General features: G+C 49.9%; 1 protein-coding gene and 4 non-coding genes across 18 annotated transcripts; 4 read left to right on the plus strand and 1 right to left on the minus strand.

Moving 5' to 3' along the window:
• The first annotated feature begins 97 nt into the window (after positions 1-97).
• AURKB (aurora kinase B) lies at positions 98-18,694 on the plus strand. Of its 14 annotated transcripts, none has more exons than XM_033184619.1 (9): positions 100-1,141; positions 12,625-12,697; positions 15,633-15,735; positions 15,848-15,902; positions 16,098-16,292; positions 16,560-16,698; positions 16,809-16,957; positions 18,045-18,219; positions 18,383-18,694. In XM_033184619.1, the coding sequence occupies exons 2-9, from the start codon at positions 12,650-12,652 to the stop codon at positions 18,554-18,556; spliced, it is 1,038 nt and encodes a 345-aa protein (XP_033040510.1). In that variant the 5' UTR covers positions 100-1,141; positions 12,625-12,649; the 3' UTR covers positions 18,557-18,694. The 14 variants fall into 14 exon arrangements, with proteins under 14 accessions (XP_033040523.1, XP_033040510.1, XP_033040514.1 ...); XM_033184618.1 differs by lacking the exon at positions 100-1,141 and adding an exon at positions 12,139-12,338; XM_033184630.1 differs by lacking the exon at positions 100-1,141 and adding an exon at positions 12,139-12,338 and having other exon boundaries at positions 16,101-16,292; positions 16,560-16,708.
• On the plus strand, positions 534-605 carry TRNAP-CGG. The gene has a single exon. It is a non-coding gene; the product is annotated as a tRNA-Pro (tRNA).
• On the plus strand, positions 1,125-1,196 carry TRNAD-GUC. Its single transcript has one exon. It is a non-coding gene; the product is annotated as a tRNA-Asp (tRNA).
• On the minus strand, positions 1,806-1,877 carry TRNAG-UCC. Its single transcript has one exon. It is a non-coding gene; the product is annotated as a tRNA-Gly (tRNA).
• On the plus strand, positions 2,492-2,563 carry TRNAW-CCA. The gene has a single exon. It is a non-coding gene; the product is annotated as a tRNA-Trp (tRNA).
• Positions 18,695-19,203: the final 509 nt, after the last annotated feature.

Here is a 19,203-nt window from a genome sequence, read left to right on the forward strand (position 1 = left end):
TGGGGAACCCGTGGACTATCGACGGCTCTGGCCCGGGGTTTGCCCTGCCCGTTAGCCCAGGAGGATAGACAGACACAGGGGACTGCTGTTCCCCTAGTGATTTCAAGGCTCATTAACTCCGACCCGTCCCGAAAGCAAGCAACTCCACCGCTTCTCTTCAAAGCTCTGCAACGAAGGACTAGGTCCAAGGACCGCAGGCGGAGGCGGGAATTGTCAAGATCCCAGGTTACGGAATGGCACCGAGTTGGTGACCAAAGGAAGCAGGCACCCGGGTGTTCAAGGCAGCCCTGCAGGGCGGCGCGGGGGCTAGGCCGAGGCCACTCCCTCCCACTTCCTCGACGCTATTTCCTGGGAGGAGTTGGAGCTCGCGGCCCGGAGCCAAGAGACTCCCAGAGCCGTGCACCAAAACACTAGGCTTGGGGGAGGCGGGTTCCTGAGCGCGCGCCAGGACCGTTCTGCCATGCATAGTGGACCCAGCACTACAGCTAGCCTGGCACGACCTCTAGGGCGGTTCGCAGCGGCACTTATATGGCGGCTCGTTGGTCTAGGGGTATGATTCTCGCTTCGGGTGCGAGAGGTCCCGGGTTCAAATCCCGGACGAGCCCTCCTTTACATTTTGCTGAAACGGGAGTGTCTTCAAGGAATGTGTTACCTGACCAGCGCTGCAGGAGACTTGACTGGAAATCATCAATGTACAATAAGCTCTTTTGTGGCACCGGGATAACTGAAGGAATCTCAGCCCCCAGACCCGCCTGACATGTCAGGAAGAGACGAGGCACGCCCTTGGGCAGGACTCTCCCTTTCTGCCTCCTGACTTCCTGCGTGGTGTCTCAACTCCGCCAGTACAGCCTGATTTCGATTTGATTGACACCCATCAATCTACAGTTGTGGATGACAGTGTTCGGGAGAGCCCAGGAACTGTCAGAACTTACTTCTCTGAAGCCCTGGAGGCACTCTGTCTCTTTCGGTCACTCCATCTGACGATCGGTGCCTGAAATACACCTACAGTTTCTGGTCCGCGTTTCTCGGTGGTTGGAAGAACAGAACCCTTAGGAACTCTGCTGTCAGCAAGCCGAGTGTAAAGTCCCAGATCAAGGATTCGGAGAAGAACCCTTACGGGTCACTCCTCGTTAGTATAGTGGTGAGTATCCCCGCCTGTCACGCGGGAGACCGGGGTTCGATTCCCCGACGGGGAGAATCCTAATGATTTTTTTTTTTTTTTTGCTTTCATTAAATCCGTCCTGGCCCCTGGGATGGAGCTAGAAAAAAGAGGGAAAGGAGGAGGGGAGGAAAGTTTGGCCTACCTCTCCAGCTCGCATTCTAAGTTTCCATTTTACTTCAAGCAACTTGGAGTTCAAACGTGTACCTAAAGTGGCCACTATCTCCTCCGCTCAACATGTTCATTAGTGCTCAGACTTGATCTAGCTTGCTCCCTCCTTGACGGCAGTGCGCGTTTCCAGGCTCTATTTGAACCTGGCCAAGCAGCTTTGGCCCCCGGCCGTCCAGGGTGCAGAGCCCGGGCTTTTGTTTCCTTTCGCCTCCCTGCGTTTTGTGGATTCGTACTGCGATCCGGACATAGTAGGCAACCCCGGGCCGAGATTCCGACAGGCTGCTCTCACCTGGAGGGGCTTGCAAGGCGTATCTGCCAGGAGCGCGGTGGTCCGGCAGTGGTCGCAGGTGTAGCGGAAAGTGGGTTCTTTCGGAGAGGAAGGTTCCTCAGGAAAACCTCACGAAAACCCTCAACGATGGTGGGGCCCAGAAAACACGAGAAGGAAAAGAGGGGGGGAAAAAAAGCAATTATTACTTGCGTTGGCCGGGAATCGAACCCGGGTCAACTGCTTGGAAGGCAGCTATGCTCACCACTATACCACCAACGCTCAGGTACTAGCAGTTCCCTTTCATATGTCATGTTGATTGGGGTGAGTCGGGTTGGACTCGAGCGGAGTCAGGGAAACAGCATCAGCGAGATCCAGGTAAAAGTAATGGCTGCTGTCGTCCGCCCGGCGCGCAATTGTGAGTGACCTTCACCGCTAGTGCGCGCCACCCCACATGAACCTGTAGGGTTATGCCCAGTCTACAGACGAGGAAACCGAGGTCCAAAGAAGTTGAGTTACCGGCAGAGCTGGGATTACGTCTAAGATCTCTCCAGGGGGCGAGAGCTGCAGCGGCACCATGATGATTTATCATCTCCAGAAAAAAAAAAAAAAAAAAGAGTCCTAGACGCATAAAAATCGCTTCTCTGTAGAGTGGGCTCAATGAGCTCAATGTGATTCAAGTTAAGGAACTGGGCCCTAAGCCAAATGCGCCTAAACACAATTTGGTTCTTTATTATTTATCCAGAGGATGAATTTAATTCCCACTTACGTGCGCCCACATCTCGTCAGCTGGTGCCTCGCAGAAATGCGCTGACAAATCTTAAAGATGCAGCTTCATGACAGAAGTCCGCCCCTTATTGCTGTTCAAGAGACCCCTCAAGTAACCGTTTCGGGCGGGCCTCGTGGCGCAACGGTAGCGCGTCTGACTCCAGATCAGAAGGTTGCGTGTTCAAATCACGTCGGGGTCAAACGTAACATTGTTTTCCCTAATCAAATAGATTTCCAGTGACATTTTTAGGGACAGGACAAAAAAACCTCCTCAGTAGACAGATAGGAGGGGAATGAGACAAATGTGAACGTTATTCAGAAGTTGGGTACAGACTTTCAGCACTATGTGATATATCCCTGAGACAAAACTGCACATGTACCCCTAAAGTCTATAAAAGTAAAAATAAATTTAAAAATAAAAAAAATTCCTGTTGTATGGAAAATTTTAAAGAATTTTTTTCAATTATTATTGTTTGTATCTTTTTTCCCTTGAGACGGAGTTTCTCTCTTGTTGCCTAGGCTGGAATGCAATGGCACTAGTTCAGCTCACCGCAACCTCCAGCCATGGGTTCAAAAGAATTCTCCTGCCTCAGCGTCCTGAGTAGCTGGGATTATAGGCATGCACCACCATGCCTGGCTAATTTTGTATTTTTAGTAGAGACAGGGTGTCTCCATCTTGGTCAGGCTGGTCTCGAACTCCCAACCTCTGGTGATCCGCCCGCCTGGGCCTCCCAAAGTGCTGGGATTACAGGTGTGAGCCACCGTGCCCGGCCTTTTTAAATGTTTTTAATAATCTCTGCTGTTCTATGTATGTTTACTTAACACTGAACACAAGGATATTAAATACAAATATTACCTTTCTCCAGACTTCCCAGCAGTCACTAGAAGCCCAGGACCACGTGCCTTTTGGCTGCTTCCAGTAAATTGAAAAACAAAACCAGTGGGGCGGGGTGGCTCTTGCCTATAATCCCAGCACTTTGGGAGACCGAGGCAGATGGATCACGAGGTCAAGGTATCTTGGACATGGTGATACAGAAGCAGACAGTTGACCAGTCCTTGCAGAAACGGTGCTTGAAGGACTGCTGATGACCTAAGCAAGGTAACAGCATAGAAACTCTGGCGACCTAAGGCGGAGCTGGCTGTGAGGCTGGCTACCCAGCAGTCCCACCACCATTCTCACTGCCAGGGCAGCCAGAAAACCTTGCCTGCTTTAGTTATTTCATAAGGAGATGCAAAATGATAATTTCCTAATTCTATCATTTTGTGTACATTTATTAGCTGAAACACACACACAAATATATTCGTAACAAAACAAACAGGAAATACAGCCAGGTGTGGTAGCTCATGCCTATAATTCCAGGGATGCCAAGGAGGGCAGATCACCTGAGGTCAGGAGTTTGAGACCAGCCTGGCCAACATGGTGAAACCCCGTCTCTACCAAAAATACAAAAAAATTAGCCAGGCGTGATGACACATGCCTGTAATCGCAGCTACTCAGGAGGCTGAGGCAGGAGAATCGCTTGAGCTTGGGAGACGGAGGTTGCAGTGAGCTGAGATCGTGCCATTACTCTCCAACCTGGGCGACAGAGTGAGGCTTCGTCTCAAAAAAAAAAAAAAGGAAATACACTTACAGTCCTTGTTTCTCTAACTGGTCATATAGTGGTAGCTGATAACTAGCTTCTTTTTTTTTTTTTTTTTTGAGATGGAGTCTCACTCTGTCACTCAGGTTGGAGTGCAGTAGAGTGCAGGTGATCCACCTATCTCGGCCTCCCAAAGTGCTGGGATTACAGGCATGAGCCACCATGCACAGCCATTTTTTAAATATTTTTAGTAGAGACGGGGTTTCATCATGTTGGCCAGGCTGGTCTCGAACTCCTGACATCAGGTGATCCTCCCGCCTCAGCTTCCTAAAGTGTTGGGAATACAGGTATGAGCCACTGCACCTGGCCTAACTAAGTAGCTTCTTCTACTACCCATTTTGTCTTTCCATTGTCTTCAGCAAGCCCCTCCACTGGTCCTGGTTCTTTCCCTGGTAAGGAGACCCAAACCTTGTTCCTGAAGGGTCTAAGTCACTAGTAATCCTACCTGAATTGAGTGCTTGTAGTTTTCCACTGACCTTAAAATCTGTATTGGTCTGCTCAGACTACCCTAACAAAATGCCACAGACTAGGTGGCTTAAACAACAGACATCTATTTTCTCACTCTTCTGGAGGCTCAAAGTCCAAGATCAAGATGTTTACAGGGTTTGTGTCTGCTGAGGCCTCTCTTCCCGGCTTTTATATGCTGCCGTCTTGCCGTGTCCTCACACGGCCTTTCCTCTGTGCCGCCAGGGAAAGAGAGAGCTCTGGAGTCTCTCCCTCTTCTCCTAAGGATGCCAGCCTTGTAGGATAGGACTTCACTCAAAAGACCTCATTTAACCTTAACTACTTCCCTAAAGGATCTGTCTGGAAATACATTTACCTTGGGTGTTAAGGCTTTATCATATGGATTTTGGAGGGACACAATTTCATCCATAACAACTACAGAAGAAAATAATAGTGAAACAATATACATAGACCCAATTCTTGAATTTTTTTTTTTTTTTTAATTTGAGACAGACTCTTGCTCTGTCACCCAGGCTGGAGTTCAGTGATGCGATCTCTGCTCACTGAAAGCTCTGCCTCCCGGGTTCACGCCATTCTCCTGCCTCAGCCTCCTGAGTAGCTGGGACTACAGGCACCTGCCACCACACCCGGCTAATTTTTTGTGTGTTTTTAGTACAGACGGGGTTTCACCATCTTAGCCAGGATGGTCTTGATCTCCTGACCTCGTGATCCACCCACCTCGGTCTCCCAAAGTGCTGGGATTACAGGCATGAGCCACAGCGCCTGGCCTAATTCTTGAAATTTTACACTGGAACTCCACCTGTACGCCTTTTACTTCATTTTTTAAAAACGTCAGAAACAAATAAAGCAAAATGTGTTAAGATTTGACTAATTTAACAGTACTCACATAAGTGCCTTTCAAGTGTATGCCTGGACGGGTGTGGCGGTTCATGCCTGTAATCCCAGCACTTTGGGAGGCCAAGGTGGGTGGATCACCTGAGGTAAGGAGTTCGAGACCAGCCTGGTCAAAATGACGAAACCCCGTCTGTATTAAAAATACAAAAATTAGCCAGGCATGGTGGCACACACCTGTAATCCCGGGAGGCAGAGGTTGCAGTGAACCGAGATCGCCCCATTGTACTCCAGCCTGGGCAACAAGAGCGACACTCTGTCTCAAAAAAAAAAAAAGAAGTTTAGCCAGAATGGTGGCAGGCGCCTGTAATCCCAGCTACTCGGGAAGCTGAGGCGGGAGAATTGCTTGAACCTGGGAGGCAGAGGTTGCAGTGAACAGAGACTGCGCTACTGCACTCCAGCCTGGGCAACAAGAGAGAAACTCCATTTCAAAATAATAATAATAATAAATAAAAAAGAGCTGGGCGTGGTGGCTCACGCCTGTAATCCCAGTACTTTGGAAGGCTACAGCAGGCAGATCTCAAGGTCAGGAGTTCGAGAACAGCCTGACCGACATGGTGAAACCTTATCTCTACTAAAAACATAAAAATTAGCTGGGCATGGTGGCACATACCTGTAGTCCCAGCTACTTGGGAAGCTGAGGCAGGAGAATCACTTGAACCTGGGAGGCAGAGGTTGTGGTGAGCTGAAATCATGCCACTGCACTCCAGTCTGGGCAACAGAGCAAGACTGCATCTCAAAAAAAGAAAAAAAAAGATATTTTATAATTTTTTTGTGGTTTATACTTAACATAAATTTTACCATTTTAACCATTTTAAAGTAATTAAGTGTTTCTGGTATATTCTCACAGTGGTGCATCAATCATCACTATTTAATTTCAGAACATTTTAATCATGCCCCCAAAGAAACCCTCTATCCATTGGCACTCTGGATTCCCCCTTCTCCCTCCCTCTAGTCTCTGGAAACCACTAATCTGTTTCTGTCCCAATGGATTTGCTTATGCTGGATATTATGCTGGATATCGCTTGTAAATGCAATCATATAATATGTGAACTTTCTATCTAGCTTTCTTTTCTTTTCTTTTTATTTTTTTTTAGACAGAGTCTTGCTCTGTTGCCCAGGTTGGAGAGCAATGGCACGATCTCAGCTCACTGCAACCTGTGCCTCTTGGGTTTAACGGTTTTCCTGCCTCAGCCTCCTGAGTAGCTGGGACTACAGGCGCCCACCACCACACCCAGCTAATTTTTGTATTTTCAGTAGAGTCCGGGTTTTGCCATGTTGGCCAAGCTGGTCTCGAACTCCTGACCTCAAGTGATCCTCCTGCCTCAGCATCCCAAAGTGCTGAGATGGCAGGCATAAGCCAGCACACACGGACTTTTTTCTATTTCTTTCTTTTCTTTTTTTTTTTTTTTTTTCTTTTTTTAAGAGAGAGGGTCTTGCTCTGTTGCTAAGGCTGGAGTGCAGTAGCATGATCACTGCTTACTACAGCCTTGACCTCCTGGACTTAAGCTATCCTCCTGCCTCAGCCTCCTGAGCAGCTGAGACTACAAGTGTGCACCACCACATCCAGCTAATTTTTGTATTTTTTGTAGAGACCGGATTTCGCCATGTTGCCCAGGCAAGTCTGCAACTTCTGGGCTCAAGGGATCTGCCCACTTTAGCCTTCTAAAGTGCTGGGACTACAGCCATGAGCCACAGTGCTCAGCTTAGACTCTTTTGCTCATAGAGTTTTCATGGTCACCCAGGCTCTGTCACCCAGGCTGGAATGCAGTGGCGTGATCTTGGTTCACTGCAACCTCCGCCTTCCAGGTTAAAGCGATTCTCCTCCCTCAGCCTCTCCAGTAGCTGGGACTACAGGCGGCCGCCACCACGCCTGGCTAATTTTTGTATTTTTAGTAGAGACGGGATTTCACTATGTTGGCCAGACTGGTCTTGATCTCCTGACCTTGTGAGCCGCCCGCCTCGGCCTCCCAAAGTGCTGGGATTACAGGTGTGAGCCACTGTGCCTGGCCCAATTCTTTTATATAGATACTTAGGAGTAGAATTGCTGGGCTTTCTGATTCCTTGCCCCATAGAGTTCTTCCTCTTGGGCCCCAACGTCCTAGTTTAGGGGAGGAAGATTTACTTTCTGAACCTCATCATAAGCTTCAAAGGGATCAAAAACTACCTGCTAGCACAAGCCTGCGCCCTCTGCTACCACACCTTCTTTTTAGAGATTATTTGTCATTAATATTTAATCCTGCAAACAGTTCCATGACTCCATACACCTTCTAAAACATTGGAACATTAAAGGTAAAGCTTAAGTCCCGGTCGATGACCACCCATCTCTGCCTCCTCCCTCCTCTCCACAGAAGAGACAATGGCAATGCAAATACAGGAGACATATTTCACTATGTTGATGTGCGGGCAGTGAGATAGAAAGCCCCTAAGGGAAAAATTCTAAACATACATGCATGTGACCACCCCCTGGGCTTACACAAACACCTTATCTGGAAAACCCCCAGCCATTTGAGGTTGCGAAAAAGGCGGGAACCAGCCAGAAACTGCCGAATGTTCAACTTTAAATGTTAACCAATAATAAGCTTGTAACTCCTGTTTCTCTGTGACTTGTTTGTATCTCGCTATAAAAGAAACCCTAAAACAGCAGCCGGGGCCTCTCTCTTTACCTGCCATTGTATAAAGCGGAGAGGTCCGGGTTCGAACTCATAATAAAGCGACCCCGGCTATTTAGCTTTGACTCTGGACACTGGTGGTCACTTACTGGGGTCTCGCGACTTCGGGCACAACAGGCAGTTAAAGGTAAATTGATAGACTAAAGAAGCGAATTGGTGTAACCAAGTCCAAACTTGTTCTGAGGCTGCAATGAGCTACGATTGTGCAGTAAGTGTGCATGCCACGGACAAAAGAGACCTTGCCTTGAAAAAAAAAAAAAAAACGGGCCAGGCACAGTGACTCACGCTTGTAATCCCAGCACTTTGGGGGACCGAAGCGGATGGATCACAAGGACAGGAGTTCAAGACAAGCCTGGACAACGTGGTGAAACCTCATGTCTACTAAAAACACAAAAATTAGCCGGGCGTGGTGGCAGGCTCCTGTAGTCACAGCTACTGGGGAGGCTGAGGCAGGAAAATCACTTGAATCCGGGAGGCGGAGCTTGCAGTGAGTCGAGATTGCGCCATTGCATTCCAGCCTGGGCGGCAGAGAGACTCCATCTCAAAAAAAAAAAAAATCCTTTATAATAAACCAGTGAACATTTTTCCCTGAGTTCTGTGAGCCACTCTAGCAAATTCATTGAACATAAAGAGGGAATTGTAGAAACCCCAACTTATACCCAGTTAGTCATGAGCACGGGTAAAACAACCTGAGGCTTGTGGTTGGCATCCAAAGTGAGGGGCAGTCTTGTGGGACTGAGCCCTCAACCTGTGGGATCTGATGCGCTCTCTAGGTAGATAGTGTCAGAATCGAATTGGAAGACTCCCAGCTGATGGCTGCTGCAGAACGATTGCTTGCTTGGTGGTGGAGTAAAATCCCCACACATGTGGTCGCAGAAGTCTCCTGTGTTGATTGCTGCAGTGTGAGGGCAGAGGAAAAATTGGGTCTTTTTTGTTTTTTTTTTTTTAGACAGATTCTTGCTGTGTTGCCCAGGCTGGAGTGCAGTGGCGTGATCTCAGCTCACTGCAACACTCCCAGGTTTAAGCAATTCTTGTGCCTCACTCAGCCTCCTGAGTAGCTGGGACTACAGGTATCTGCCACCACAACTGGCTATTTTTTTTTTTTTTTTTTTTTTCGAGATGGAGTCTAGCTCTGTCACCCAGGCTGGAGTGCAGTGGTGCGATCTTGACTCCCTGTAACCTCCACCTCCCGGGTTCAAGCGATTCTCCTGCCTCAGTCTCCCAAGTAGCTGGGATTACAGGCTCTTGCCACCACACCCAGCTAATTTTTGTATTTTTAGTAGAGATGGGTTTCACTGTGTTGGCAAGGCTGGTCTCGAACTCCTGACCTCATGATCCACCTGCTTCAGCCTCCCAAAGTGCTGGGATCACAAGCATGAGCCACCGTGCCTGGCCAGAACTGGCTAATTTTTTGTATTTTAGTAGTGATGGGTTTCACCATGTTGCCCAGGGTGGTCTTGAACTCCTGAGCTCAGGCAATCCACCCTCCTGGGGCTCCTGAAGTGCTAGGATTACAGGCGTGAGCCACTGTACCCGGCCCGTTTTTTGTTTTTATTGAGACAGGGTGTCACTCTAATGTCAGAGCTGGAGTGCAGTGGCGCAATCATGGCTCACCACAGCCTTGACCTCTGGGCTCTGCTGATCCTCTTGCCTCAGCCTACCAAGTAGCTTGGACTAGAGGCACACAGTACCATACCCGGCTAATTTTTTTTGTATTTTTTGTAGAGACGAGCTTTCACCATGTTGCCCAGGCTGATCTTAAACTCCTGGGAACAAGTGATACAGCCGCCTTGGCCTCCCAAAGTGCTGGGATTACAGGCGTGAGACGCCAAGCCCAGCCATGGTTTGTTTTTTCTACACAGTATGCTTTAAACAGCAAATAGCATTTAGAATGCATTCAGGAAGAATATCTATTGTTCATGTAAGAAAAGTGCTAATGGAGGCATGCAGAGGCTCAACAATGTCATCAAGTCCTGCAGTGCTTTCCAGGCCTCTCTTCTGCCTTCTGCAGTGTTAGGCTTCAATGTCAAGCTGCTTCCTTCAGTAGCACTAGAAGCAGCAAGGAGGGCTGCATGCTTCCCTGCTCACTTCCAGAAATCCCTTCCTCCATACCTTGCCCTATACATCTTTTCATCTATATCCTTTGAAATACACTTTATGATAAACCAGTAAACGTTAAGTGCTTCCTTGAGCTGCCCAGCATTCTGAGCAAGAAAACTGATTCCCATGGCTGGGCACGGTGGCTCAAGCCTGTAATCCCAGCACTTTGGTAGGCCGAGACAGGCGGATCATAAGGTCAGGAGATCAAGACCATCCTGGCTAACATGGTGAAACCCCGTCTCTACTAAAAATACAAAAAAAAAAAAAAAAAACTAGCCGGGCAAGGTGGTGGGCGCCTGTAGTCCCAGCTACTCGGGAGGCTGAGGCAGGAGAATGGCGTGAACCCAGGAGGCGGAGCTTGCAGTGAGCTGAGATCTGGCCACTGTACTCCAGCCTGGGCGACAGAGTGAGACTCTGTCTCAGAAAAAAAGAAAAAAGAAAAAAGAAAACTGATTCCCACTAGTTGGTCCACTTAAGTCACATGCTTATATCCCTGATCCAATAACCATAATCTGGAATAAAACCTGATTAGTATAAGTCAATTGGGACTCATTTCTGGACCCGGAATGGAGTCAGTTTCCTTCTCAAACCTTCAAAACTCTAAGTGCTTTCAGAACTGGGAATAAGGCCGGGCGCAGTGGCTCAGGCCTGTAATCCAAGCACTTTGGGAGGCTAAGGTGGGTGGATCACCTGAGGTCAGGAGTTTGAGACCAGCCTGACCAATGTGATGAAACCCCGTCTCTACTAAAAATACAAAAATCAGCTGGCGTGGTCACATGCGCCTGTAATCCCAGCTACTCCCGAGGATGAGACATGAGAATCGCTTGAACCCGGGAGGAAGAGGTTGCCGTGAGCTGAGATGGCGCCATTGCCCTCCAGCCTGGGCAACAGAGCGAAATTTCGTCTCAAAAAAAAAAAAAAAAAGTGGTATTTAATTAGGTCTTCATCAACCTAGGGATTTGGGGTTGTCAGCAACAGAAACTACTACAGAAACCGACTGCATAGACTGGAGAGACAGGTGGTCCCCTAAAGGAAAAATAAGAGTGTTAGAAGAAAGGAGAAGAGTGCTGGACAGTACATACTTAACAAGTATCCACTGGTTATTTCATAGAAGGCCCAGAAATGTATTTATTTAACTTAGTAATGAAATCTGAGGGTTAGGAAGAGCAGAAAAGAAGGGAGTGTGGCAGGAAGGAAGAAAAATCAAAGTGGGCCCAAACAATATGGCGGCTAACAGAGATCTTGCAAGGAAAGGTCTACTCGTGGAAAACTCCTCCCAGGAATGTCAGAACTTTTAATAACGACATAGTAATGACACAAGAATAAACACACAGGCAAATGAGCAAACAACAGAATACAAAGTCTAGAAATAGACACAAGTAAATATGCTAACATTATATATCAAGGGCAGCATTTAAATTCTGTTGGGGCAGTTTAACAAATGGTGTTGACATAACTGGCTCTCCATCACGCAGAAGTTAGACCCCAGCTCATACATGTATAAGGATAAACTCCAGTTATATTAAAGATTTAATTTTTTTTTATAAAAAGAAGAAGGCCGGGCGCGGTGGCTAACGCCTGTAATACCAGCATTTTGGGAAGCCGAGGCGGGTGGATCACCTGAGGACAGGAGTTCGAGACCAGATTGGCCAACACAGCGAAAACCCGTCTCTACTAAAAATACAAAAATTCCAGGCGCCTATAATCCCAGCCACTCGGATGGCTGAGGCACGAGAATTGCTTGAAACGGGGAGGCAGAGGTTGCAGCAAGCCGAGATAGCACCACTATACTCCAGCCTGGGCGACAGAGAGAGACTGCGCCCAGGGGAGGGGAGGGAGGAGAGGGGAAGAGAGGAGAGGAAAAGAAAAGAAAAAAAGAAAAGAGAAGAGAAGAGAAGAAAAGAAAGGAAAAGAAAAAGAAAAAGAAAAAGAAAAAAGAAAAAGAAAAAGCAAGATAATTCACTGGGGGAATGTGGGGAAACCTTCCTAAGCTGGAAGCCAAGCGTGCGCCCTTCTCATTCCGCCTCTTCCGTTGGGTTCCCATTACTTACGTCACAGGACATCGAGCCAATGGGAACTAGGCATGGGCGACGAGCTCACCCAATGGGGCCGGGGCGGGAGATTTGAAAGGTCCTCGGCCAGGGCGTGGCGTGGCTGATTCAGTTGTTTGCGGGCGGCCGGGAGAGTAGCAGTACCTTGGACCTCAGGTGAGCTGGCCTCCTGTCGCAGGCCTTGCGCCAGGAGTGGGCAGATGATCAGGCAGATCAGAGGGTCCGCTGGGCTGGCCTGCGCGCACACCGCAGGGCTGGAAGGAGGTAGGGATGATAGCAGGGTGGGGGCGGTGAGACCAGCGCCCGGATTGGAGCTAGTGTGCTGACCTGCTCCCTTTTACCAGCTCGGGCTAGCGCTTCCGGCTCGATCGGTCCAACCCCTCCCTCTCTCTCTCTCTCTCTTTTTCTCTGCTTCTCACGGCTGTTTCCCTTCTCCGCCCAGCTCTCCTCCCCCTTTCCCTCTAAGGATGGCCCAGAAGGAGAACGCCTACCCCTGGCCCTACGGCCGGCAGACGGTAAGGCCCTTCCCTCCGTCCCCGCGCCCCCATGACCCTGCATGGCGAGTTCCTGCTGGGAAACTTGAGATCGTGCAAAGAGCAGTCCCTTATGCACTTTCTTTCCCATTATGCTCCAAAGTACGCGCCCAAGTTTGATGACAGAACCTGGCCTGGTCATTTGTAGCCACATCCTGTCAGGTGCTACCAACTTGAATCTGACCAGCCAGTGACTACCAGCCGGTGAGGACCTCTGCAGGGTTCGTCACACACAAGTGATATCTGGGACTGAGCAGGCAGGGCCTGGCCTTCAGGCCATGATTCCCAACCCATGTCCTGAAAAAAATAAACTAGACAGCAAATATAAATAGACTCTAAAAGGATATAAAGTTACTGTTTAAAAGGTCCAGGGCAAGCCTAAATTATAATTTGGAATTAATGAGTAAGTTGAGGCCGGGCGCGGTGGCTCAAGCCTGTAATCCCAGCACTTTGGGAGGCCGAGACGGGCGGATCACGAGGTCAGGAGATCGAGACCATCCTGGCTAACACGGTGAAACCCCGTCTCTACTAAAAAATACAAAAAACTAGCTGGGCGACGTGGCGGCCGCCTGTAGTCCCAGCTACTCGGGAGGCTGAGGCAGGAGAATGGCCTAAACCCAGGAGGCAGAGCTTGCAGTGAGCTGAGATCCGGCCACTGCACTCCAGCCTGGGCGGCAGAGCGAGACTCCGTCTCAAAAAAAAAAAAAAAAATGAGTAAGTTGAGGTAAGGATCTCAATGAATCTAAATGGACTTATTTCCCAATTGTCCAGATAGATTTCATTGAGGGGCCTCCTCTGATTTGAAATGCCACCTTTTTTTTTTTTTTTTTTTTTTTGAGGCGGAGTCTCGCTCTGTCGCCTGGACTGGAGTGCGGTGGCCGGATCTCAGCTCACTGCAAGCTCCGTCTCCAGGTTCACGCCATTCTCCTGCCTCAGCCTCCCGAGTAGCTGGGACTACAGGCGCCCGCCACCTCGCCCGGCTAGTTTTTGTATTTTTAGTAGAGACGGGGTTTCACCGTGTTAGCCAGGATGGTCTCGATCTCCTGACCTCGTGATCCACCCGTCTCGGCCTCCCAAAGTGCTGGGATTACAGGCTTGAGCCACCGCGCCCGGCGAAATGCCACCTTTATTATATATATAAATTCCCACATATATGTGGGTCTATTTCTGGACTGTATTTTGTTCAACTTGCTTATTTGTAGATCTGTACCAATATCACTATTTGGGAAGAGGTTTTTAGGGGCATAGGGGCTTTCTTCTCTTGGCTGAAGAAGAAGGAAGGGGCCCTGCACAGGCTTTGCTCCCTGTTTATGGAGCTCTGGCTTCCTGGAGAATCTGCCTGTTCGCTTGTTCATCAGCTCCCTCCCTCATGGAGCACTGCGTGAGGCTGTCAGGAATGGAGTCTGAATGAGAAACCACTGTCACTTTTATCTTGGTCACTCCTAAAAGAAAGTGTATCTCTTATTTTGAGAAGCTGAAAGTGAGGCCAGGTGCCGTGGTTCATGCCTGTAATCATGGGAAGCTGAGGCAGGTGGATCACCTGAGGTCAGGAGTTCGAGACCAGCCTGGCCAACATGGTGAAACCCTGTCTCTACTAAAAATACAAAAATTAGCCAGGCGTGGTGGCGGGCGCCTGTAATCCCACCTACTCAGGAGGCTGAGGCAGAAGAATCGCTTGAACCTGGAAGGTGGAAGTTGCAGTGAGCCGAGATGGCGCCATTGCACTCCAGCCTGGATAATAGAGCAAGACTCCATCTCAAAAAAAAAAAAAAAGGTGAAAGTGAGAAGTGGTCCAGGGCCATCAGAGTAGCTCTTAGTGTCCTTAAAGCCTGTTCTTGCAAAGGTGTAACCCCTGGTTATTGCTATAACATTCAAGGCCTCAAGCTTCTTATCTAAGCCTTAATAAACTAAGCTTTTTAGGAGACTTTGAGAATACCTCTGTCTAAACTCCTTGAATTGTGGGTGTTCACAGTAGAGACCCAGCTCTCTACTGTGGTGTGGGTGAGAGGCTGGATGAATGGCTGTGGTGTTATGGACAGGACTTATACAAGTTGAACAGCTTCATGCCTGAAAAGTGTGGGCCAGAGCCAAAGAGGTGAAATGTTAGGTGTTGGTGTGAGTCTTTTGCCCCTTATCTTAGGCCTACTTAGGTTATTTATTTTTTTATTTTTATTTTTTTCAGACAGAGTCTCACTCTGTCGCCGAGGCTGGAGTGCAGTGGCGCAATCTCAACTCACTGCAACCTCTGCTGCCCGGGCTCAAGCACTTCTCCTGCCTCAGCCTCCCAAGTAGCTGGGATTACAGGAGCGCACCCGGCTAAATTTTTTTTTTTTTTTTGAGACGAAGTCTAGCTCTGTCGCCCAGGCTAGAGTGCAATGGCACAATCTCGGCTCACTGCAACCTGCCTCCTAGGTTCAAGCGATTCTCCTGCCTCAGCCTCCTGAGTAGCTGGGATTACAGGCACTCGCCACCATGCCCAGCTAATTTTTGTATTTTTAGTAGAGTGGGATTTCACTGTGTTGGCGATGTTGGTCTCGAACTCCTGACCTCGTCATCCGCCTGCCTCAGCCTTCCAAAGTGCTGGGATTAGAAGCTGACCCACCACACCCAGCCGCACTGGGCTAATTTTTTATATTTTTAGTAGAGATGGGGTTTCACCATGTTGGCCAGGCCGGTCTTGAACTCCTGACTGCGTGAGCCACTGTGCCCGGCCCTAGGTTGTCTATTAATAACCCATTTTAATATGGGACTGTGAGCAGAGGCTGGGAGGCAAAACTGTCACATCAGTGTTTCTCTTTGAATTGGGGGTGGGCGGCTGGGTGGCTCTTTAGCAAGGGGCTGAAATACTGCTTGCAGCACATTCCACCCGGGTCATCAGACAAAGGCACCCTCAGAGCTACCCCCTGCTCCTTCTCAGGCTCTGTCTGGCCTGAGCACCCTGCCCCAGCGAGTCCTCCGGAAAGAGCCTGTTACCCCATCTGCACTTGTCCTCATGAGCCGCTCCAATGTCCAGCCCACAGGTACCTGGGGTAAGGGGGAGAGGACTGACCCGGGGACATGAGCATCTATGGGAGGGTTTAGGGATGAGAAGGTCGTCCCTGTTCTCATTCAACTTACCTGTTGTCTCCTTAGCTGCCCCTGGCCAGAAGGTGGTCGAGAACAGCAGTGGGACACCCAACATCTTAATGTAAGTGCCCCAAACCTTGGGGTGGAGGGGGTGAGGGGACAGTGAACGGGCAGGAAGTGGGGAAGATAAAACCTAAGGGCAGGAGTAGAGATGAAGAGAAGTGGGGCGGGGACAGGATGAGATGAGGAAGCGGAGAGAAAGCAAACCTCTTAGTAACCAAAACCAGTTCTGAGTTGCCTTCCCCCACTTTCTAAGCAGGCGGCACTTCACAATTGATGACTTTGAGATTGGGCGTCCTCTGGGCAAAGGCAAGTTTGGAAACGTGTACTTGGCTCGGGAGAAGAAAAGCCATTTCATCGTGGCGCTCAAGGTCCTCTTCAAGTCCCAGATAGAGAAGGAGGGCGTGGAGCATCAGCTGCGCAGAGAGATCGAAATCCAGGCCCACCTGCAGTATGGGTTGATGCCCCCTGAGCCGAAGCCCCTCTGCTCCCTCACCCCAACTCCTCACTCAGCCCTACCTCATCCAGATTGCTTTCTCTGTAGCTACGGCTAGTGAGCCCCATTTAGCCCTTAGTCCTGGCCAGAGCCTTGAATCCAGAAATCTGCCTCCAGTTTCCCCTTCCCACTCCCATTCCTGGTGTCCCCCAGTTTGCTCCTATTATCTTTCCCAGCTCTTTTATGCCTTTGGCCTGAGGCCTCCTCTGTCTCTTCCCCCAGCCATCCCAACATCCTGCGTCTTTACAACTATTTTTATGACCGGAGGAGGATCTACTTGATTCTAGAGTATGCGCCCCGCGGGGAGCTCTACAAGGAGCTGCAGAAGAGCCGCACATTTGACGAGCAGCGAACAGCCACGGTCCGGGCGGGTGGGCACCTGGGCCGCCAGTAGGGGGCTGGAGGCTGAGGGTGTGCTGCTTGTAGCTGGAGGTCCATCCTTGTCTGATTGCCTCTCGTTGCCCCTCCCAGATCATGGAGGAGCTGGCAGATGCTCTAATGTACTGCCACGGGAAGAAGGTGATTCACAGAGACATAAAGCCAGAGAATCTGCTCTTAGGGCTCAAGGGAGAGCTGAAGATTGCTGACTTTGGCTGGTCTGTGCATGCGCCCTCCCTGAGGTATGGTGGCCTGGGAGGCCAGCCCTGGGTGTGAGGCTGGGCCATTAAAACCTCTCCAGGGGCGGGGCGCGCTGGCTGACGCCTGTAATCCCTGCACTTTGAAAGGCTGAGGCGGGCGGATCACCTGAGGTCAAGAGTTCGAGACTAGCTTTGCCAACATGCTGAAACCTTGTCTCTATTAAACATACAAAAATTAGCCGGGCGTGGTGGCGGACGCCAGTAATCCCAGCTACTCGGGAGGCTGAGGCGGGAGAATTGTTTGAACCTGGGAGGCGGAGGTTGCAGTGAGCCGAGATTGCACCATTGCACTCCAGCCTGGGCGGCAGAGTGAGACTCCTCTCAAACAAACAAACAAACAAACAAACAAAATGGTTAGAGTGTGGTGCTAATAATCCTAAGGTCACGGGTTTGATCCCCGTATGGGCCAATGGTAAAACTAGCCAGGTGCGGTGGCTCACGCCTGCCAATCCCAGCACTTTGGGAGGCCAAGGCAGGTGGATCACTTGAGGCCAGGAGTTCAAGGCCAGCGGACCAGCCTGGCCAACATGGCGAAACCCCATCTTTACTAAAAATTTGAACTCCCAGCTGTGCGGGAGGCTGAGATGTGAGAATCACTTGAATCCGCGAGGCAGAGGTTGCAGTGAGCCAAGATCGCCCCACTGCACCCCAGCCTGGACTCTGTCTCAAAAGAGCCCGGAGCAGTGGCCTTTTTTCCTCCCACATCATTTTTTAACGGTTTCATAGTATCACATAGTAGCTGATTTATTTAAGCAGAACATGCCTAATGGGCATTAGAGATGTCCCCAATGAACTCCAAAATGAACTCCAAAAGAACACTGCCCTCATATCGCAGTATCTTATTAAGACATATCCTTCAGTGTGGAGTTGCTGGGGCTGTGTGCAGGCTTACCTCTGGGGTTTTCAGATGTATCATCACCCCAACCTCACCACCACTCCAGTAGCCCTGCCTGGCTGGACCTCTCCCCTGGTACCTCCTGTGGTCTTTTGGCTCCCTGCCATCAGGTAGCAGGGAAAGGAGAGTTCCTATGTCACTGGGACCCCTGCCCACGCCCCTTATCCCTCCCAGGAGGAAGACAATGTGTGGCACCCTGGACTACCTGCCCCCTGAGATGATTGAGGGGCGCACGCACAACGAGAAGGTGGATCTGTGGTGCATTGGAGTGCTTTGCTATGAGTTGCTGGTGGGAAACCCACCCTTTGAGAGCGCATCACACAACGAGACCTATCGGCGCATCGTCAAGGTGGGAGGGCGGCCTGGGCTTTGTGCCAGCTGCAGAGGCCAGGGGCTGGGGGTGGGCAGAGTGGATTTGCGTGGCCCTAAGTAACTCCAGACAGAATGGGTAGTCAAGGAAGATGTAGCCAGGGTGAAAGTAATGCAGCCCTTCCATCTCTTCACACCTGCAGGTGGACCTAAAGTTCCCCGCTTCTGTGCCCACGGGAGCCCAGGACCTCATCTCTAAACTGCTCAGGCATAACCCCTCGGAACGGCTGCCCCTGGCCCAGGTCTCAGCCCACCCTTGGGTCCGGGCCAACTCTCGGAGGGTGCTGCCTCCCTCTGCCCTTCAATCTGTTGCCTGATGGTCCCTGTCACTCACTGGGGTGTGTCTGTGTTTTGTATGTTTGTGTATGTATAGGGGAAAGAAGGGATCCTGAACTGTTCCCTTATCTGTCTTCTACCTCCTCCTTTGTTTAATAAAGGCTGAAGCTTTTTGTACTGATAAGTGTAGATGTTTCTAGGTGGAGGCTTTGCTGTGGAGGAAGCTGTTCCCTAGAAGGAGAGGTGGCTCACCCTGAGGAGCTGGGATGAGCATTACTTTGCTATCCCTGGTAACACCCTACCCTCTCAGCTCTGACACCCACCTGGTCAGCTCCCAGCCACCCCCACCCCTACCCCCACTTTCACCTCTACCCTGTCTATTCTTTCCGTTGCTCTGACTCCCAGAGCCCACGGGCACTGGGGGCCCTGACTCCCCATTGCTACATTGGAACACCAGCCAACTCTGGCCACCTTCTTTCACCTCTCTCTCGGTTGTCCAACTTCTAGTTTTTCCTTTTCTGTTTCATTCTCTGCCCCTTTGCCAGCGTAGGAGCAACTGAGCAATTCTGTACCCTAGAATCTGTCTTTGATTCTTTTTTTTTTTTTTTTTTTTGAGACAGAGTCTTGCTCTGTTGCCCAGGCTGGAGTGCAGTGGCCGATCTCAGCTCACTGCAAGCTCCGCCTCCTG

This window comes from Trachypithecus francoisi, unplaced genomic scaffold (genome assembly GCF_009764315.1).
Source record: "Trachypithecus francoisi isolate TF-2019V2 unplaced genomic scaffold, Tfra_2.0 Lachesis_group20, whole genome shotgun sequence".
NCBI lineage: Eukaryota > Metazoa > Chordata > Mammalia > Primates > Cercopithecidae > Trachypithecus > Trachypithecus francoisi.